The 22,314-nt window shown below is 44.6% G+C and overlaps 1 protein-coding gene across 6 annotated transcripts in view; it reads right to left on the bottom strand.

Moving 5' to 3' along the window:
• Positions 1-22,314, bottom strand: part of golga2 (golgin A2) — a 39,925-nt gene that overhangs the window by 5,953 nt on the left and 11,658 nt on the right. For 4 of the 6 annotated variants that reach the window (XM_088940624.1, XM_088940627.1, XM_088940626.1 and 1 more), the window contains 24 exons: positions 21,564-21,613; positions 20,978-21,041; positions 19,985-20,047; positions 18,479-18,559; positions 16,535-16,573; positions 15,629-15,691; positions 14,588-14,681; positions 13,781-13,887; positions 13,254-13,312; positions 12,656-12,797; positions 11,914-12,003; positions 10,889-10,996; positions 9,513-9,600; positions 8,870-9,006; positions 7,905-8,123; positions 6,335-6,448; positions 5,341-5,565; positions 3,612-3,711; positions 2,993-3,081; positions 2,589-2,742; positions 2,148-2,215; positions 1,944-2,046; positions 1,282-1,388; positions 266-437 (listed from right to left, as the gene is read on the bottom strand). In XM_088940624.1, the coding sequence (XP_088796750.1) occupies positions 266-437; positions 1,282-1,388; positions 1,944-2,046; positions 2,148-2,215; positions 2,589-2,742; positions 2,993-3,081; positions 3,612-3,711; positions 5,341-5,565; positions 6,335-6,448; positions 7,905-8,123; positions 8,870-9,006; positions 9,513-9,600; positions 10,889-10,996; positions 11,914-12,003; positions 12,656-12,797; positions 13,254-13,312; positions 13,781-13,887; positions 14,588-14,681; positions 15,629-15,691; positions 16,535-16,573; positions 18,479-18,559; positions 19,985-20,047; positions 20,978-21,041; positions 21,564-21,613 (2,536 nt within the window). The remainder of the gene's footprint in view (positions 1-265; positions 438-1,281; positions 1,389-1,943; positions 2,047-2,147; positions 2,216-2,588; positions 2,743-2,992; positions 3,082-3,611; positions 3,712-5,340; positions 5,566-6,334; positions 6,449-7,904; positions 8,124-8,869; positions 9,007-9,512; positions 9,601-10,888; positions 10,997-11,913; positions 12,004-12,655; positions 12,798-13,253; positions 13,313-13,780; positions 13,888-14,587; positions 14,682-15,628; positions 15,692-16,534; positions 16,574-18,478; positions 18,560-19,984; positions 20,048-20,977; positions 21,042-21,563; positions 21,614-22,314) is intronic. The other 2 variants (XM_088940629.1, XM_088940625.1) reach the window with 1 other exon arrangement.

The raw sequence follows: 22,314 nt of genomic DNA, 5'->3' as shown, positions 1-22,314 counted from the left end.
CTCGTGACAGGAATTCGCAGCCCCACTCCAGGATGGGAGGAACCTTTTGTAAAAACAACTGTACCGATGGAAACACAATCAAATCAAATAACACGCACGAAAAAATCCTGCACTGGCTGTCGGCTTATTATTATTTTTTTTTAACTCAAGAACAAACCTAAAAGGTGTCAAAATTCAGGAGACGCTCACGAGTTTACCCTTTACGGTCACGCTCCAAAAAAGGGTGGGGTGTCCAGTTTGTCTTTACTGCAGAGAAAATGCTTACCTGGCCCGTCAGTGGCGTTGAGCTCTATGCGTCTCTCTGCCGGCGCACTAGGCTCCACGCTGCTGCTGGACAGCAGGTCAGGGTTGCTAACCGAGGCGGTGTACTTGCTGTACCACTCATTCCTCTCTCCAACCAGGCGCATCACAAGGTCCTGCAGCTCGGCCAGCTTCGCCTGTACAGACGCACACATTCACAGCGCTCGTTTCCGAGCAGCTCTTCGCTTAGGACTTCCATTTTCTATCTGCCTACACTCTGTCTGAACTGTGGCTTTATTAAGAAGCGGCAGAAAGCTACTGATCGCTGGTGGGGTCAAGTCTTTTTAGTAATGACAGCAAAGAAAACAAAAGGTAGCCGATTCAGGTACCAGAGTAGCTCTGTTAAAGCTACTTTCACATCTGTCATGTTCCTACACCTTCATTTACCAGTCTCTACACAAACAGTAAACGGCAAAACATCTGGTTTTAGCTAAGCTACAGTAACCCCCTTCACCGTGCACAGGCACTGCCATGCGAGGCAGACAATGTACATGGGTTATGATCGGGTGCTTGCTGATTTAATGACGAGTACACTGGGCTGCAAAAAAAAAATGACTTTCCCCAGATACCGTCACCGATAGAAACGACAATCCTGATTACAAAACAACAGGTTGAAATGCAGATATCAGATAAGCCTACAACAATCAAATAAGGACATACACAGTCCCGATGTTTCTTGCATGTTTTGGGTACAGATTAGAGGTTGCCCTCTCCCTTTTTGTATCGTTTGGATCTTTGATCTCAGTCTCCTCTCTGGTTTCCTTCCCAGTGTTTAAGCCGGGTAGGCAAAAGTAATTTCAAACCTTTTCGATGCGGATGTTTATTCCACAAACAGCATATTAGAATCTCTTTTGCAGTGGATTTCTGTGGTTGTAGAACCCAAGAGGAAATGCAATAGTGGGGAAAGTGAAGATGGTACTGGGCTGTGGTGCGAGGAGGAGATCCTAGGAGGAAATGCCAGGAAATCTACAGCATCTGTACCTTCATTTCCTCCTTGTCTTTGGCCAACATGCTGATATAGTGCTCCTTCTCCATGTGCCTCTGCTTCATGATGGCTCTCTGACTCTGGTACAAGGCAATGTACTCCCCTGGAAAACAGACCACCGCTCACTGGAGGGCCTTCATTCCACACATCACAAGAATGCCCAACCCATTTCGCAATGCAGATTCCTGGAGTCACACAGATGGCTCCGTTGTTTCGCTCAACACCAAGAGTTTTTCATTTGATATTTGAACTTCAGCCAACAGAAGAACGTTTTTAAAACATGGCAGGGTTTTGCAGTTACCAACCAAGAAATCAATGGGGCTTTCGCACCTGTCGTCACCTACACATGCACGGGCAATAACCCGGCACAATATCCACAGTCACCAATTGCAAATCCCTGTTTCAAAGGCATGTTTTCACCTCAATCTGATTTTTAAAAAACTAAGTGTCCTCGGAGCTGTGCAAGCTGCACAGCCTTCAACACTAGTATTGGGGAGGGCGTGTTTTGCAGAAGCACGCTGACGTACAGTATGTGATGTGCAGAACTGACGTGTTACTGAGGTACAGTAGTGCTGGCCAGTGGAGGACTCTTGGCATGATGGGAACCTGCAAGGCAGTGTGGGAATGTGCTTCAGCCCCTAAGGCAGCAAGCCCTCACCTATGGTGTCCGTTTCTCCAGACAGCTGTATACAGCGGTGCTCCAGCTCCTCCACTCTCTCCTTGAGGTCTGCCTTCTCTTGCATGAGCGCTGTGAACCGTGACTAGAGACGCAACACAGGAAGAGAAGAGGTGACCACTCACTCACTGGGAATGAAGAATGAGATGGAGTCAGGGAAATGATGCTTTAGGGCTCCACGCTTACCTGAAGCTTTTCCATCGCTGCTCTCAGAGCCTCATGTACTTCAACTGGCACGCCGTCCCCAGCAGGGCCTAAAAAGAGCAAAAGCACATCAGGATAACAGATCCACAAGGTCACCAGATTTACTGTCTGTCTTCCGTGTTCTTCTTGCATGGTGCATTTCCCAAATTTTTCATCCTGGCTCATGGGGTTCATGTGAACCACGTGACCTTCATGAAAACATGTAGCTTCAACGACTACTACACGTTTATTGCTTGGAAATCACACATAACAATTTGTTTTATTTATGTGGTGGAGACACCACAAATGCCAAGCGCACAGAAACCAATAAATGCGATCGACTCTGGGTGTGTTCCAATCAGTGGCACATTCTGGTGTAATTTCTGAAAGAAAGTCCACTCCAGGCTCTGCTACATTCTTTAAGACAGGTGGGAAATGCCCTACCTGCAGCAGCGGTGCTGTGGTGCTGGTGCTCACTCCTCAGTGCTGCCACCTGCTGGAGAGCAGCCTGGTGCAGCCGCAGCTCCTCCTCGTACAGCCTGCCCGCCTCGTCCCGCTCTCTCTCCACCTGCGACAGCGCTGACTGCAGGAAGGCAGCCTGCCAACAGCATCGGCGAGGACAGAGGATCAGGGAGATTCTATCGCTGGGCAGGACTCTCAGAGCCGTAGCGCGGTGCACACAAAACAAAACTACGACACAACACGGCTTGGAACCAATTCTTTACATAAAACAACACAACTGACAACCCGACATAAAAGAAAAGACTGAGACAAGTGAAGAGGCCTTATTCTTCCTCAGTGAAAGTTGGGGAAACTGGCCTGATTTCGTCTTGCAAGAGCACTCTCACCATTTCTTCCCTGCTGTCAAAATCCTCAGGGATCGTGATGGAGGCTTTCTGAAAGCTTTCAGCCGGCGATTTGCTCTCCACACCATCACCTAGAGAGGAAGCCTGTTATTAATACACACCACATGCCCTGGAGAACCCGCAGTGAGGCGCTGCATTTCAAGTGCTGGATTGTGCCGAGCCAATTATTTTGGCAACAAAATCGTAATAAAAGTAGACCTTTTTTTTAACGACACATTGCTGGCCTTTGACGGTCGTGACCCAGTCCCTCGAGAAGATTAAAGTTTGCTTGGTGAACTGGTGATGTCAAGGACATTACACACAATCAAAAGGCACGCAGTGTTGTATTATGAATGACAGAAAAGGTCTGACTCATTGAAATCAGTTCTCCTCTTGGAGGGCGACTATGGGAGACGTTTACACTGCATCTATTATTAAGATTGACCTAGAACGCCCAAGCAAGTACAGACGCTGGTTATTACACTGTGAAATAAGAGGAGCAAGCAACATAGGATGCCACAGCAATAATGTACACTAGATATAAAGTGTGACACCCCTCCTCCTTGCAAAACAGTACACCTCAGTCGTACAGAACTGACAGTTTCTCTCAGGCAAACCCTACCTTGATCTCTTAGCTGCGTGCCGAGTCCCGTACTGCCGCTCAGCTCTTTGACCTCGGTCTTCAAGCTCTCGTTGTCTTTGGCGAGCTGCGTCAGCTTCTCCTGAAAGACATTTCGTCGAGAGCTCAGCCCGTTTTCGGCGTCGTATTTTCACGTGAAAACGAGAATAAAAAATTCTGGATGGAATTTTTGTTCCTACGTTTCCAGCATCCTGCAACTTCCTAGAAAAGTGTAAAAAGTATCCTTCTCCCTGCTAATGGAGATGAATATTTAACAAGCCCTCGCATTGCTGGGGTTAAAATTAATCAACTGACAGAAGTCATATCCAGCTTTTGGAACATTTTTCCAAGCAAGTGTTTTTCCCCCTTCTGTGCAGCTGAGGTAATCTGAATGTGAAATTCCTCTTTTTTATATTTTGAATCGGGGATGTGCAGTTCAAGTCCTCCGGAGCCACTGGTGTTAATTTCTCGAACAAAAAGTTCACTCACCTGATTCTTTTAGCTCTTAATCACCTGCAAATTGAACAGCGCATTTAAAACATGTAGGAATCTGGCTCTTGAACACTGTAACTACCCATTTCTGCCCAATATGAATAAAAAATGAACAATGTACTTGAACCAGATGGAGCAAGTGGAAACTTCATGGAAGTGCATTTGAAATGAAACACCGATTTTAAATGCAGGAGGCACTTCTTTAGCTAAAGAGTGGTGGGAGTATGGAACAAGCTACCTAACCATGTTTTTGAAGTCAATACCCTGCCTTTTAAGGTCAATTAGCTTTTAACTAGAAAACAGCAGTAACTTATTTTTAAACTTTCTCATGTTCTTAAAAAAAAATACTTTCAGTTTACTTTCTGCTTATCTGTACAGCAGTCACAAAGTACAGTTTCTGGGACGAATACCGGTATATGGGATTCAGCACAGTACAGCACAAGAAATAGCAAGTATGTGAGAGAATGTAACATTCCAAGAGAAACCATTGTTATGAACGGTCAGTGACCAACAGGACGTCCCAGAAAACAGGCTTGCCAGGTGCTTTACACGTGAGCATTTCATTTGAATTGAAATTCAAGACTGGGCAAACACCAGGCTGATATTTAAATACTGACAAAGCAGGAAGCAACTGAAGCTAGTTATAAAAAAAAATATAAAAGGTGTTTATATTGACAGCTAGCCAATGTGAGAAAGCAAGATAAGGGAATGTTACTAGTTATAACCATACATTGTAAAATTGTTAAAATTGGACAACAGACTAGTTAGGCCTCATTTAAAGATTGCATACCATGTTGGTCACCATATTACTAAAAACTATTACTCCACTGGGACCGGTCCAAAAAGAAATGGCCCCTCTCATTTTTATTTTCATTTAGAACAGCTCCAAATTACAGAAGATCCGTAGTATCCTCTCTCGCATGCCTACGTATTGCTTTAGAACAACTGATCGGTCCATCGGTGTGCGCGTTTGTGTCAGTGTGTGCCCTGCAATGGACTGGCGTCCCGCCCAGGGTGTACCCTGCCTTGCGCCCGTTGCTTGCCGAGCTAGGCTCCAGCTCCTCCGCGATCCCGAGCTGGAAGACCCAGTGAGAAAAGGATCTGTGCCTTTTGACGCGCTTGTGTGCGGCTGAGGAAAGGATTTACGCTCGCAATAAAAGCGCCGAAGGACAACTCTTTCTTATTTGGCTTTCTGTGGATCCTCTGGTGCGCCGGTGCCCGGCTCGGCGCCCAGCCCTACCTTGGCCTGCTCCAGCTCCTTCTGGCTCAGCTCCAGCTGGACCTTGCCCTGCACCTCCTCGTGCTGCAGCCGATCCATGAGCTGCACCTGGTGCAGGTACTGCTTGTGCAGCTCCTCTCGTTCGGCCACCAGCTGCTGGTAGCCCGCCGTGTACTGCTGCAGGTGAGCCAGGTACTGGTCCCTCTGCTCCAGGAGGGAGCGAGCCTCCTGCGTCTTGCTCTCCAGCTGCGCGCACACGGAAAGATGGCTTCAGAAAAAGCAGCTTCACGGCCTCATCTGTAAACACTGCAGCGTCTACTGGCCCTCATTCAGAGCTGCTGCTCTGAACTTGGCACTTCTTGTGACAAGAAATCAGACCTCTAATTCCTTTTAATCCACGTTACAAACCTGTTCATTTCAGATATATTAGTTGTCATAGTGGCTGTAAGTGCTTAAATGCTAAAAACAAGTAGAGGAGTCCTAATTCAGTAATGATTCAATGAAGAGCTTCATTCAGAGCTCAGGTGGACGAAAATAACAACTGTGGTGAAATCACACATTTCCAGGATCAGTGCTCAGTGAAGGGTCTAGGAGATGAAGCCATTTCCTGTTAAGGAGCAAGAGGTATAGATTTCTAAAGGGAATCCCGGAGTATCTTCTGTAAAACTGGGATCTTCCAAGGAACGCACAAGAATTTACTTCCAGTATGTTTTAACTGGAGCTCTGTCATGTATGGTAAACAATTTAAAGGGCCACAAATTTTCACAGGAATATTCTGAAGCACTGGCAGGAATTTCACCTCTAATGTCTAACATTAACATAAAAGATGTTGTACCTGCTCAAGTCAAAGTACCCAAGCCAAAATGTATTTTTGTTGGGGATTTGGGAGACGTACTTTTCTTCTTGCGCTTTTTAAAGTTGGTACACTGTAAAAGGACACTGAAAGGAAGCCCTGGACGATAGCTGGGCTTGTGCTCTCGATCGGCCGGCTCAGAGACCCCAGTACCGCGCTCACCTCCTCCCTGGACTGGTGCAGCTCCTCCTGCATCTGCCCCATCTTCTTGGCCAGCTCCTTCTTGACATGCTGCTCAGACTGCAGCGCGGTCATCAGCTCCATATTCTCGTTGGTCTGCAGGGGCGGGAAGAAAACCGTCGGTCACAGCCCGCCGCCATCACCCTGCCTGGAGTCCCCCACGACGGAGAGGCCTCGCCCTGGATTCCCGACAGGATTCGAGTCCATGTTGAAACTCCCCCTCCTTGCATGCAATGATCGGCCAGGTGTGGCTCCTGTTTCTAGCTGACCTTTTACCTGTTTAAACCCCTTCGTGGGACCTTCATTCAACAAAGTGTCTTATATGCCCCAATTCTACCTTCTGTATGGAGTCTGCGTGCTGTATGGCACTAGGCTTCCTGGTTTCCCAGTGCCTGATTTCCTGTTAGGCATTGCAGGCACCTTGCCTATGAACTTTCTAGGGCCTACGAAGGAGGGAAACATTATTGACTAACGAAAAACGAGCTGAAACAACATGCTTGTGATCGACTCTAGGTGCTCATACGCTATTTTGCGGCTGTTCTAGAAACTGGAAGTATGAGAGGAATGGTCGCTCGACTCGCTCCATCAATCACGAGGTATAGCATTAGAATAGTTTAAAGTGCATCATGTCAATCAATGCAATTCAGTTGGCGTTTACCCCTCTTTTTGCACCTTTCGGAGTGAAAGTGCCAAGGGCCTATGAACACCAAAATCCAGCCCTGTGGTTTCCTCCCACCTCCCTTTGACACATGGTCTAGGTTAACCGGAGTCTCCTAATTGACCCTGTGTTTGTCCTTTTCCTGGAACGGCTGCTCTCCTATCCAGGGTGTAGGCCTGTCTTGCCCCCATGATTCTGGACCGGCTCCAGGTTGCTGGGATCTGTTCCAGGAATTTGCCCTTTTCCGATAATGGATTGATGCGATTCTTGTTTTGTACAGCACTTTGAAAGATCAACAAAATCTCGGCTCTGTATCAAATACTTCTGCATGGTCTTCGCACAATTACTACTGTCACATACTCCCTCGTTACACTGTTGTAACACTGTTACACTGTTGAGAGCCGAAACGCTGCGTTTTCTCTCTTCTCTTTTCAGCATGGAATAAACCTATTGCTTGTTCCTCTGCAGACTACGCATGCTGACGCAGCCACCCACCTCAACCACTTCTGTATATGAATAAACCCATTTGGTCTATATGGCTCAAAATAATTGTTCTCCAATTGATGAAGTACAAAAAAAACGGTTATAATATTCTTATGGATGATGCTTTTTTTTTTTAAATCCCGCACTCCATCATCCTAAAAGGCGTTATTTTAAGATCCAGCGAATCATTTCATTTCAGACACGGGTGCAAATACAGTTCCCGATCTTCCTCCTTCAAGTATTCTAAGATCTAGTCGCCCTAAAAAGATCTCACAGAGAGCCGATCTCATATTTGGTTCTATCGCAGTTTTTGATCATGATGAACTGTACGGAGATGCCTGCCGGAGTCGGGAAGGACGCGGCGCAGAGGGTGCCCCGGCCCCCAGGGGGCCCCGGGGGCCGCGCTCTCACCAGCTTGACGAAGCCGTTCTGCAGCTCCGCCAGCTGCTCCTTGAGCTCGCGGTTCTGCGCGAGGGCGCGGCTGATGGTGGCCTTGTCGCTCTGCATGCTCTCCAGGATCTGCTGGCGGTCTACCGCGTCCTCGGAGAAGCGCTGCACGGTGCGCTCCAGCTCCAGCAGGCGCTCCTCCTGCTCCTGGCACAGGCGGCTCAGCTGCTCGTTGTCCCGGACCTGGGGGAGAGCGGGAGAGCTCTGGGGTTTAGGGCAGCAGCGCAAGCGTGTTGATTGAGTTTTCTTCTTGACTTTTATTGGTTAGGAGTATGTCATTTGATTAATAAAACAGTGTGCAGGTATAATAAGTCCTGACACTTATATTTTCTGGACACTCCACTCAAAAGTGCTCTACAGGTAACGGGGACTCTCCTCCACCACCACCAGTGTGTAGCCCCCACCTGGATGATGCGCCGGCAGCCAGAGTGTATCAGTACGCTCCCCACACACCAGCTCTCAGTGGGGAGGAGAGCAGAGTGATGAAGCCAGTTCAGAGACGGGGGTTATTAGGAGGCCATGACTTGTAAAGGCCAGGGGGAAATTTGGCCCAGACACCGGGATAACTCCCTACTCTTATTGAGGAACGCCCTGGGATTTTTCATGACCACGGAGAATCAGGACCTCCGTTTTACGTCTCATCCAAAGGATGGCATCTTTTTTACAGTATAGTGTGCTCGTCATTATACTGGGGCATTAGGATCTACACAGACCGCAGAGTGAGCGCCCCCTACTGGCCCCACTAACACCTCTTCCAGCAGCAACCTTTGCTTCCCCAGGAGGTCTCCCATCCAGGTGCTGACCAGGCTCACAGCTGCTGATGAGCTCCAGTGGATTACCACTTGTGAGTTGCAGGGCGATATGGCTCCTGGCGTGTGCTAGAGATACTGGAGTGACACACAAGCCTCACTCTGTGATGTGCGAATTACCTGGGCCTGGTACTGTGTGCTGAGGGCGTCCTTCTCCTGCTGCAGCTTGCCGAGAGCCTCCTGCAGGGCAGTCTCATTTTCGGAAGGTCCTGTGGGCTCGGGGGCAGCCTGGTCCTCTCTCTCCTGGGACAGCAAGGCTGTGGAAACACAGAAGAGCATTGAAGGAGCAGAGCAGGGGTGGAAGAAACAGACCTGTACTTCTGTTTTGCTATACCATTTTGTAGCCTCTTCAGGCTTAAAAAAAAGTCACTGAATCTAAAGGCCTCTGACAACAAAGTAAACTCCAGTGCCAAGTCGATCTCATTCATCTTTCACAACCAACTTTTTGTGTGCACAACTAAAGTTATCAACTAATCTTCAAGCTGCAAAAAATGTCCCCCAAATCACACCGAGTCTAGAGTTCAGTCATTTTGAACTTTGGAATGTGTTACTTTTGCCACTGGCGAGTACTTTCAAAACCACTGGATGAAGTAATCAAACACACAATCACCATCAAGGAAATAACGCTGTGGTCAGTTCATTTCTATGCAACTTAAAGATCTTTGTCATGATTAACCTCTTTATAAAAATGAAGCAGGTGTGTTGCAGTGGAAACCTAGGAAATGTAGTAAGAAAACAAGAGTTCATCTTCGCAAACACTTACCAGAGGCGTTTCTCAGCTCTATGACTACATTCTCCAGCTCCTGGATCTGAGTCATGCTTCTCTCCCTCTCCTCTGACAGCGAGTTCACCTAGAGAGGGGCAGCAGGAAAGCGAATGCGGGTTTGGCTCATCAGTCTAGATTTATGTACAGTTCTTCCTAAGTTTAAACTGCAGGTTTACTTCCCGACAGCTGCAAACCGAGATCCTGTGTACACTGTGTGGTTTATTGTGCCTTTCATTCTTGCCATATTAGTGAGTTAAATCATGCCTCCCAAAATGTGTTAATGCTCTAAATTCTCTGGTTTCAGGTTGTTTTCTGCAGGCACTGCATCAGTGCCTCTGTAGATGTTTAGCCGATTAGAAATAAACAGAACTGATAGTTATCTGGACTCTACATTGTTGTCATAAGTAAAGTAGTAAGGAACATAGCACATACGATCATTTGTGAGACAAAGTAGCAGGAACAGAGTATTCCCAAACTGGAATATTCGCTCATTCAGCTTCACTAGAGTATCCTACATAACTGGGGTCAACATCAAAGAAATCATTCAAATCACTAAGTCTGAAGTCACATTCTGAGTGAAAATGTACTGTTTTTAGGTGGTAAATGTAAACAGGAGGGCCATTTTCACATTACTCCATAGCACATGTTGTCAGGAACAAGCCACACAGACAAGCTGTTCAAGTGGACATCCCTGGGAATAAGCTTCTACCAGCCAAGTTAAGATGCGTCCAATGGCCTTTAGTTTGAAACCCTTCTTTTTCATCTAAATGATATGAACAAAGATCAGTTTTCCCCAGACAGTGCAGCTCGATGGCCTATGAACTGCATTTCTGCAGAAAAACGTGAACTCTCATTGGAAGGCTGTACTCAGATCTCATCTTAAAGCCCCAGAGTTACCCCTAAGATGGTAGTGCTGTGTGTCACTAGCAAAGTTTTTAAGTATTAAACTTCAAGTTCTCTCTTCTGTGTCTCCCCAGCATTTTTAAGGCAATACCAGAAGTAGGAAAGTAAAGAACTACACCTATAAAAGAGATTTTCAAGGAAAACAAAGGAGTGTGCAGTCACTGTGTATGAAGTGTCTACTTGCAACTAAACTGAGATGTTCTGTAAAGTCCTCTCACCTGCAAACGTTCTGTAAGTTACTGTAATATCCGCAAAAGTGAAAATACTTGCAAAATGACTTTGACTTAGCAAGTGCTCCATTTTAAATGAATGTCTGAGGTATAGTTACTTTAATAACCACAGCACTCTACCATTATTGCTGTATGGAGTTCTTTGCCTGTGAGAACGCTCCAAGAAGCAGGCAGTGATGGCAACACACCACAGTAACAACGCGCTCTCTGGGAGGACCTGCACTGAGGAACTGCAGTTACCTGGGAGAGCAGCTGCTCAGTCCTGTCCTTCCACACTTTGCCTTCCTCATGCAGCTGGGCAGCGTACTGATCCCTCTCGGTCTTCAGCTGCTGCACAGACTCCATCAGCTGAAACAACAGAGGGTGACCCATTAAAACAGCACGTGAGCCGATGAGGAAGTTGAGGGCGATTTGTGTTACATTCAACACCTCCAAGTGATGAGGTCTCTGGTGAGCAAGAGATGTGTTATTTTGAACACTTCAGTCATCTGAGACTGTCACCTTGAGCTGTTTTCTGTAAATAATATCAGTCGCCATGGAACAGTCATGAAGCACAAACATACACATACAGGGGTTCCTTCAAATGCAACATTTTGTAAATAGTCTCATTAAGCATCTGCGCACAGTCACATCGGACCAGGACTTGAAACAAAACATCACTGAAGACAACCAGTTACACATCACTCTACCGTGTTTCACTGGTCACATGCTTAAGTTACTCAAAATAAATATGTAAATGGCATGTACATTTTTCCCCTCACTAATGCAAAGAGCAAAACCTGGCACAACACTCATCGCTCACTCCCAAACCTGATTACCCATCTTAATGGGTTGATGTAGTTCTTAGAGAAGAACTACATCAATGTTTTAAACACCTTAATTCAGCAATTAAAATGGAAATCTTCACCTTCCAGACGTTCAATTTCAAGATATCAAAATCAAAAAGAGTATACTCACTTAACAAAGTAGGAATGTTTTTCCACACAAACCACTTTGGGAGAGTAGGGGGTTAAAGATCAAGTGGGTAAACTGAAGAACCACATATTTGACTTGAACGCACTGACTATCGTTTGCAACTTCTAATTCCCAGACGTGTCTGTAGACGGCCTCTGCACCCCACAACAAGTACACAAATAAAGCTGTTTAAAAAAGCTCAGCTGTCCCAGATAACACTTCCATGTCCTCATTCCATATTCAGTCCAGCTCAAGATGACCTCCCGGTCTTCAGTACTCTCAGCTCTCACAGACTCATCGCTCCCACAAACCTGAGATATCTGAGCCTCCAATTGCATCTTCTCCTCCAAGGCCATCTGGAGCTGCTGGTTGGCACTGGGTGGGCCTGACTGGCTAGAAAACTACAGAGGAGACAGTCAGGTCAGGACAGGCCCAAACAACAAGCAATTCTGACACAGACAGTCTATCACCGTCTTTCTGAGCACTCACCACTGCCCTACGAAGCTAGTCAGATCAATCAACTGTGTGCCTTCATCTTTTTTACATTTTGTTATCAAGAGTAACAAATCTTTTTTAGTGGAGTGAAGGCACACAAAAAAAAAAATCACTAAAGCTTTTCCAGTCACCTCAATGCAGAAAATAGGATGTTTAATTCTGATAGCTTATTCTTTTTATAACTGTGCCTTTACTATCAGCTGGTAATTCACGACAGGAACCTGGAATTGAGGCTTCAAGTCTGTAAATGTCCTCATTAAATTGTAAGATGCAGTTAATCAACGAAAGCCTCAGGCTGAAATGTAGGATATGTCTCCAGCCTGAACAAAGTCAGTCAGATTTCACTTGTGCCTCTTGGTGAAACAGCACAAGAGCTGAACACACCACATGTCAAACATGGCCCTCATAGAGCAGCTAGCATGCAGAAAAATCGGGAGCTACAAGCAGTATCAAAAAAAAGGGAGAAACAACCGCTAAATCTGGATTCAGGTAAAAGAACATTCCACCACTGCCGGTCAGAACGCTCGTCGGCGTGATCTGGGGGTGCAGAGCCCTGACCTGCTGGATCATGAGGTCGGCCATCTCCAGCTTCTTGTGCAGCTCCTCCAGCTCCCGCCTCATGGCCGAGCTCTCGCCCACTCTCAGCCTCAGCTGCTCCGACAGCTCCGAGCTCTGCTGCTTCGCCTCCTCGCTCGCTTTGCTGTACACAGAGAAAGGTCATGCTGAGTGGGACAACATCTGCCTTTGTGGAAGATGTGATAAAACTCATCAAAATGGGGAAACTTCTCCAAACCCAGGCCTCAGACCCGCCGTGGCCTCAACCAGCTTTAATTAGTCGACATATGTTCTTTTAGCACTGATTGAAGATTCTTAATAAATTGAAAAGAACTTGGCCTCTCCAGGAGCGCAGATGGATACTCCTGCAGAAGGGATGAGGGGTTTTTCTTTAATAATAACCACTAAATGTCTAGTAAAAGTAACAGCTGCAGGAGTTTCTCAAATGAGGGAGCAGAATTCATGGCATATACAAAATAAACACTTTCACGAACAGCAGAACTGACCGGCCCACCAGCAGCCAGCCACACACCTCTAAGGAAGGTTATTATACAACAAACCAATAGGAAGGTAAAGGTGTCTTATATTGTAAACCACGTACTTCAATCTGTAAACTTCCAGTTTCAAGTTGTCCCTTTCCTTTTCCAGTTCCTTATTATGCTGTAGGAAAAAAAAAAATCAAACGATCACCACTCGTTAAACTGCTAATGAAGTAAGACATTTCCAAAAGACGGATTTAAAACTTGGGAGCTCAGGAGCAGCTATGACAAAGCAGATTTTAAAACCACTCATCTCAGAGCAGTGCGGCTCTAGCCATCAATAAATTATACTGCCACCCGGAGAGACATTACAGCTGATTATTTGACGATGATCTCGAGCGTCATTATCGATTAATCTAGTTAGAAACCAATGGAAGTCCAATTGTTGGTTTCCCAAATACATGCCAGAAGAATGAAACTAGAGTTCCATGCATGTTAAGTATTAATCTGTCTATATTAAAAAAAGAAAGTGTATTTCCTTGTTTTTGGCCATTAGATGCATTTAAGCAACAAAATCAAAACAGTGCATGCCTTGCCTATACAGGCGCTATAAAATCTGTAAGCTACTGAGGACAGGCCTGTGTATTACCTTTTCAAACTGCTTCTGCTGTGTGGACACTGTGGAGAGGGTCCTCTCCAGCTCTGCCACTCTCTGCCTGGTAGCTTGCAGGCGGTTACTTAAGTCTTCTGCTTCCGCTGGGAAGAGAGGAAAATGGCACGAGAGAGAACTGAAGACTGCGCTGACTAGACTTTCATTCTCAGTCACCTGGTAAAACGCCAGCAGACGGGACTGGAACACAAGGAGCTGTATCTATCCGTTGATATAATGTGGACTATCAGAGACACCCCCCCCTCCTCGTTTCATTCCCCCAATTGTATGAACAGACCTGGGTTCTAACACTGAAAATCCAACCGTCCAATTTTTAATCTGATTCAGGGACACAGGGGAGCCAGAGGCTATCCTGACTAGCAACGGGAACAGGGCAGGAATCACTCTGAACGGGATCGCTCCAGGGCCAATTTTCCTAGAAGCCAGTTAGCCTACTGGTATGTCTTTGGACTGTGGGGGGAAACCAGTGCACCCAGTGGAAACCCACGCAAACACGGGAAGAACATACAAACTCTATGCAGATAACACCCCACGTAAAGCTCTTAACCCAGGGTTCCAGCACTGCGGTGCAGCAATGCTAACCACTGCGCCAAAGTGCTGCTCCAGGTCTACAAAACATGGATTTAAAATGCATTTAATGCCAAATGCCAAAGCATGCAACTCTGTAAGAGTGTGATGACTAAAGACTTTTATTTCCACACAGACTAAAACAAGGACGGATCTGTTAAAACTGAAAGATGACAAAAAAACGAACTGAAACACACTGAGGGTGTTCTGTGATGGTACCTGTTTTCTGTCTGGCCGCCTGCTGTGTGTAGGACAGAGCCGTCTGCAGTTCAGACTTCTCCGACACCAGGATCCCAATGGTCTGGATGTGCACCTGTGAAGGTTTACATTACATTTCGATTATTACTGTACTTAAAATACTCCTGGTTCTTTTAATTTGCATCATGCTTTTCAGCCCATTTTACACATAGGAGGGGACCCACATCATCCGACACCAAAATGCAGCCCCAATCTGGGTGATGCACAAGAACCATTGTGCGTCAGCAGCAGCTCAGGTGGGGAACTGAGAAATTAATTTACTATTTGAATTAAGGGAGAATGAACCTCTTTTGAAAGCCGCCAAGGAATATTTAAATAACCGAGTCAGGACCCCATCTTAACATCTTGATAGGAAGGAGGGCAAAGTCCTACTACAGAATTTCCCCGTTTGGAAATTCTACATTGCGGTGAAGAGCGCCACCTACTGGTCTGCCAACACCACAGACAGTAGCACTCTGGATTCCTTTGGAAGAAGGACACCCATCGCCATACTGACAAGGCCCAGTCCCACGTAGTTTTCCCCAACATCTGACACAATCAGTCAGAAGGTACCAACACTGGTTGTACTTCGCAGCACTTACAAAACCAGGACAGCAACGAGCGTTGTGTTCTTGTTCTGCAGGTATTATCATTCTAAATATTCATTAACTGAAGCTGTTGGGAACAAATGGTTCACTGATCACTGAGGAAGCACCTTGATGAAGTCCCTTAGCCAATCAGCAACCAATCAAGAATAAAGGGACTAATAGCTTCTTAACATTTATAACATATGTAAGGTTCTTATTTCCCCAAATGAATAAAAACTTCCATTTACATTACTATCTGAATTTGTTGTACAACATGCTTTGATATACTGTAGATAATGAGTCATTTCCCACACCCTGTGCCAGGTTTTTAAACTGCACTCAGTTTCCCAGACTCATCACACGGTGTGGCCTGGCGCAGAGGGCCCCTGTGGCTGCGCTCTGGAGATGAACCCAGGACCTGATCTTCCAGACGCACCTGCAGCTGCTCTCGCATGGCTCCCTGCTCCCTGACGAACTTCTGTTCAAAATCCTTCCGCTCCTGCCCAGAAAGAGACACACAAACAGCGGTTGCTGGACTGCGTGGCTTCACTGGAAGAGTGGCCTAGCAGTGGGCGGTATCGCCTGTGTGGATACTCCACTAGTACTGCCAGTAATTGAGAAGCTTCACCTGCAGGCATTGAACAAGCTTCCATCAGCAGTGATGCAGTCCTGGGTATGGTTAAAGCTGTAGGCCTTTACTGACTTTTATTTGGGAAACAGATTTTACAGGCTTCAGATTCAAAATACAGAAAATGTATTGACTGATTTTAAGTCAGATACGGGACAACATCTCTTTGTTTTTAAAGGAGTTGATAGGGTTTTAAATGGGGAAGACCTTACACATGCCTGATATATATAATCCACAATTGAAGACGGGATATTTTGACAGTATTGCTGAGTGCACACTTCTCTTCGGATCTTACAAGTCTTCAACTAACAAGCTGTAACTGTTGAAGAATGATGTTTTTTTTTTTTATTTGAAAGCAAAATTTCTATACTTTGTGTACGCATTTTTAGAACACAACACCTTCAACTGGCGAGGAACCTTTTGTGCGTTATGTTGTTACAAGTGCACTGATGAGTTAAAATGAGGAAAAATGTTTTATTTGTTCAGAAGTGGCTTTAAAGTGTACTGTCGTCTCCTTTTGTTCATTTCCTGAGAGCCCCAAACACTGACACTGATCATCTAGATGCTGTGAACAGATAAAACATGGCAGAAGTAAAACCTTGTACGAGGAATTTGTAAAACCTGGATATGTAAATAGAACTGTACCTCCCAAGCCAAGAAAAGGCTGTTTGGCAATATTCCCCTCCCGCATGGTAAACACAGAGGTCTGCTTACCTTCTGCAGCTGGTCTGTAACCTCCTGCGCTTGCTGTTTCTAAACAACAAAAAAAAAAGGAAGAAACAATTCTTTTTAAAGACGTCTGGTTCCAGTGAGGGGTGTAGCTACGTAAAAGAAACGGGGTGCTTTTTCATGACTCTTCTGCTCATCACTGCACACAAAGACTATCTTTGGCTCAAAAATGACGCCCTCCACAACAGAGGCCACATGGACTTCAGAGATCAGGACAGGGATCCCCTGACGTAGCTTACCGAATGTAAGGAATGATAACAACTAAATCCTAATTGAGGCAATTTTTGGTATTTAAGCACCACACATGTGCAATGACGACAACACATGCTTACAAAACAGCAGCCCAGTTTACTGAGCTCTCATGAGCTGGTGGGCTTATAAAACCATTCTCCATAAAGTGGCCGTTTATCACGGCTTCAGGCCAAAATAAAATGCTATACCCACCATTCTCCTAAAACCTGGTGTTGTCTCGCCACTACCACATCACTAACTCTTGGAGTGCATCATAATGTCATTGCACATGGCTGCACCAAAGATCAAGCAGACGGCCTACATCTCACAATCACGCTACCAAGATCATAAACAAGAAGTGTGAAACTGCCCAGGCACATTACTTCCCTTTAAGCAATTACTCTAAATTTGCAAAATGTTACCATTTATATTTCATCTTACCTTTGACTTACTTTTCTAACAATTTTACTGCTGCACCCAAATTTACAATCATCTCTGGTCTTTGTGAGCAGGTGCAGTCTCTGAGACAAGCTGTTTTGTTTACATCCACCCTTATTAGGGCAGACATTTTCTCTTGAAGCAACACATTCATTGTCTTCGTAAAGAAAACAACATTCGCTCTCAAAGACTCGACAAGAAAAGGCATAGAGCACATCACCATCACCGGCAGATGCTAGTGTTAGTCAGGTGTTAGTACAGTGTTAAAAAAACACACATATCACAGACTCCAAACACCAAGAACTTCAACCAGGTCAATGTGATGATATGTCATTTGTGAGGTGCTAGTGAGCAGCCTCTTCAGCCTACAAACTAGACTCCACTCACAGGATATTGCAAGAAAAGTTGGCACTGCTGTCAAAAAATCTACCGTCTCATAATTCCAGGTCTTACTCAGCATTCCAGAAAAATGCTCTTTAGTCTCTCTTAAAGAGACTAATGTTTATCATGTTTTCTACAAGCTAGGTCTCCCTTAAAAGCACAGAAAAGAATAAAATAATTCTTAAAAGAATTAAGAATTGAAATAATCTATAAAATATTGTTTTAAAGATCTTGGGGGGGCTTTTCATGATAAAAATACAGCTCAATATGAACTGGATTTTCCTAACGCTTCTGAATCTTCTGAAAATACAAGCACAGAGATCAAAACTGACACTGCATGGACTGTAAATTAAAAATCATCCATGCTGATGACCTTTAGCACAAAACCAGTCCGATAATCAACGTAAAGAAGAACAAAAACACTTCATTCATTCTGTCATGCAGATGCAACAGAAGTTCAACATTACGTTCATATGGACATACTGCACCAGGAAGCAGGCTGCTTACAAGTGCTTTAGACTGGCATGATGCAGCAGACATTGTTGCAGGAGGGAGAGCATGTCACTATCATTTATTGTTAACTATGATCACTAAAAAAAAAGGGGAAAAATGGTTGCGCTAAATACTGCCAAAAACCAAAGGGAGTACCACAATCTTAATGAAACCAGGTGAGGGGAAACAGAGCACATCTGGAACAATTCCGGATGGAACGACCGAAGGAATGAGCCAGTGAGCCAGTGAGTGGAATGAGCGGAGTGGAGTGCGGGGTTAGTGTACAAGTGGGGATGGACAGTCCAGAGCCACACAGACACCAGAGAGCAGCAGCAGCAGCAGCAGCAGCAGCAGTGCAGGCCCACACAGCCCACAGAGGTCTCTTACCAACTCGTCTAGCTTTGCACTGAGTTGTGCGTTTGTTAGATTGCTGGAGTCTAGGGCGGCTGCCAGCTCCTGGTTTCGTGTCTGACGTGCGAGCATGCAGAGAGAGGAGGAGGAGGAGGAGGAGGGGGGTCAAAACAGTGAAGGATGGAAAGGAGGAACAAAAATTTACATCAGCATTTCTGACACGGATACCTAGTTACATCAACAAGTCACAGACAAGCTGTGACGCAATGGCATATAATTAGGTACTCAAATCACAAAACAAAATGTGTCACGACGCACATCTGAAGAAACAATCGGTGTCACAACACAGCTTGAGGTGGCATATAGGACTGTTGAACACTCGCAAGAGTTTACGACTTGCTTTTCTCCTGCTGATGGGGAAAATAAACACATCGAAGAACGCAAGTTAACGTAACACAACCATAGACACACTGCTGTGCAAATTGATCAAGGAGCCATTGGCAAACTGCTGCATTATATTGAAATTGTAGTCATTTTGAAAAATTAAGGAGCACATGGCATGAAACTGGTATTTTTTCCCCAAATGGTTTGGTTTGAGTCTTCTTCAGAAAGACGGAATCGTGGACCAGAGGAAGCACTGGAGTTTTGTAATCCAATCTGTGATTCCATCTGGGAAGTAGCAGACTGAATTTCATACTCCCAAAACACCCCCAACGCTATTCCAAGATATGTTTGAAGTTCTGATGTCCCATAAGATCAGCTTGCCATCATCACATCTCTTTTAACTATTTAGTATGTAAAACCACACTGAGTAAGACATTCAAATACATTTACATACAATATAATATAATCGTGTATTCTACATATATTTCCATAGATTTTACAAAACAGACACACATCTCTTGTGGTCAGTATTTGTCAAACCGTATGTTAAACCTGCAGAAACATTGATTTTCTTATGGTGTAGGGATTTCCTTCATACACCAGGTTTCTATTTGTTTGTCACACATTAAGTTGACAAGATGTGCAACATCCATCACATATTTCAAATAATTCTACCTGCAGACTGCAAGCAGCCAATAGAAGACGTGGTTCATCTCTCAATATGATTATTCCCACTTGACACTTGAATGCAGAAACCCACTGACCAAAAGGGTCAGCAACGTAGACTCAGTTATACCCAGATGGACTAATAACCCAAACAAAATCCTAAATTGTTAGAACCTTGAATCTGATTTGCAATAAACAGCAGACCACGTGATTTTCCTGCGTCAGAGCCAACATGACATGAGAGGCTGAAATAAGAGTTGGCTTTTTACTGTGAGCTTCCACATTGCAACACTAGCTGAATCCAACTTTATCCAACCGATACTACCTGCTTCACTGCAACGTCTTTCAGGCAAGTCAGACCAATCTGCGATTCCTCAACTTCATCTGAAATTAAACCTTTATCATATCTATTTATAGAACAAATAGGACTGATGCTTCAGAACCAAGGGTTTAGAAAAGAAAACCGAAGGCTTTTCTGAAGCCGAGTCTCACCTCCAGCTCCTTCTCGCTGCCAGGAGTTAGCTCACTGTCCCCATTGACGTAGGATGACGGCGACTGTCACAAAACACAAAATCACACAACACTATGGTAAACCGTTCTGAGGCTTAAAGCGTCCAAACAACAGCAATTTCTGAAGTTGTTTCTTTACATCCATCCTGTCATTTTTCTGAATACCACCATCTATATATTTGGGCAATGGCTATCAACATACAGTTTTTATGTGTGGTACAAAGTCCAGCAATAAAAATAGTTTGTATCTTACCGTTTCTTTAAGTGCAGTAATACTGGACACTGCAGTAACATTTTATTTTAACTGCAATGTCATCACACTCACAAGTTAAGCTGGTTGCAAAGCAGACAGCTGCAGTATAATGAGTGGTATTAAATATGTAAATACTTGAGTACTAGATGTATCGTACTGTAGACTCTTTCTGAGGATGGGAAGTATAGTAATGTGCCACAGGCTTCAGTATTGATTTCACAGATGACTTGTGAAAGGAACACAAAGAATATTTCCCATCGTGTTTTTTTTTTACAATACAAAGCTTTTTCTGCAACTTAAGCAAGAAGTGCACGCTAAGTGTGTATCGACATTTTCGTATTTAAAAGGATCCCTTCCTTCAGATTTTAAACAGCCTGAACCTCCAGATCCTCCCCATGTTTCCATTTTCTGCATATGTTTCACATTTATTGCCGTAAATTTAATTCTTTTTTCATTCCTCGGATAGCTATGTATAACCATACCTTGATGCAAGCCTATACATATTTGGTAATGAACACAATTTTAGTTTATGGGCTTGTTTTACTTTCTTTTGAATGCTAAAACCCAAAGAAATTACAGGCAGCTGGCAGTGTACCTGTCCTACTCTTCTACACCACTAAAACAGAAGACATAAAGCTACAGATTTAGACAGCACAAAATGTCAGATATAAACTGTTGCACTGACCCCACTGGACAGAAAACGGTGGCGGACGGAGACGTACCTGGGAGAGCAGGCCATTGAGCTGCTGGGACAGCTGGCGCAGGCTTTCTGTGGATGACAGGGGTCTACGAACACACGTGCAACATTAGTGTCACAGGAATCAGTGCTCTGGGCAAGTGACAGAAGGGACGTCACCCCCCTCTGAAATCTAGTGAGCTGCGTTCGGCACGTTAGCACACAACAACCTGACGCTGACAGTTCTACACAGAGAACGACGAGACAGGAAAATCACTGTAGAATATGACACGGCTTTTTCTTCTGTAGAAATTAGTTTATAAAACCACAGGTGTATTCGAACAATTCACCGACTGATCTATAGCTTAATGCGGTCATTTCAAGTTTGAAGTGCGATGGTCCTATCAAGCCTCTTCACCAAAAACCCAGCATTTTATACTGGAAAACAATACTAACGGTCTGTGTTGTGCTCTGTAGGTCCTCTTGGAACACCAGCCACCTCACGCTTATAATTAGTGCTTGGAACTTTTAATTAAGATGGTTGAAGTGCAGCCTGATGTGCAGCACTAACTGGCAATAAATATGTAGTTGACTACTGCATGTTTCATGTGGTTTAGCACACCCCTTCTTACCTGTTTTCCTCAAGTGAATTTTCATTGCAATTAGCATCAGTACTGGGGCTCTGTAAAAAGACAGGGAAGATGAATAATGAACCTTACGAGAGAAAGTAAACAGCAAAACAATGTGAAACAAAAAACTGCAAGTCACCAGCAACAAAACCCAAAACTGAAAGCCGCACATTAAGTAGGAATACTAAGGCTAAGCGTCACTCTTGCAATGCATAAGCAATCACACAGTCATCTTTTGAAACATTATTTAGGAGGCTTTAATTGTTTCACAGTGTATAATTGACCATACTCAATAACATTGTGTAACATTGTACCTGCCCTGGCTTGATGTAACACAGAAGGACTATTAACAAAAAACCTGTGGCAGCAACACAAATAGAGCTATGAGAACAGTATACTTTAGCAACGAAAATGTCAAACCACGTCTCATTATGGGTCTCCTTCTTCTACAGCAAAAAAAGCCGGAAGAAATCGGTCCTTAGAACTGCAATTATTTAAAGTTCTAAAACAAGGTAAAACCAACATCAACAAAAAGAAATGAGACAAGAAAAAGAAAAGAGAAAAGCTCAGGTCTAACCTACATGTCTAGATTCAGCATTAGTCTATTGAAATATAACTACTACATAGCGCACTCCATCACAAAGGATCCCAAAGCAGTCTAAACGTATACGAGAGGATCCTGTTCATCCCTTACTGCTGAAGCACAGCAGTCACTATGCACCATCCGCTCCACAACACCGCAGATCAGCTGGAG

Source organism: Atractosteus spatula, chromosome 23 (genome assembly GCF_055471065.1).
Source record: "Atractosteus spatula isolate fAtrSpa1 chromosome 23, fAtrSpa1.hap1, whole genome shotgun sequence".
Lineage (NCBI taxonomy): Eukaryota > Metazoa > Chordata > Actinopteri > Semionotiformes > Lepisosteidae > Atractosteus > Atractosteus spatula.
This window is presented reverse-complemented; position numbering and strand designations above follow the sequence as displayed.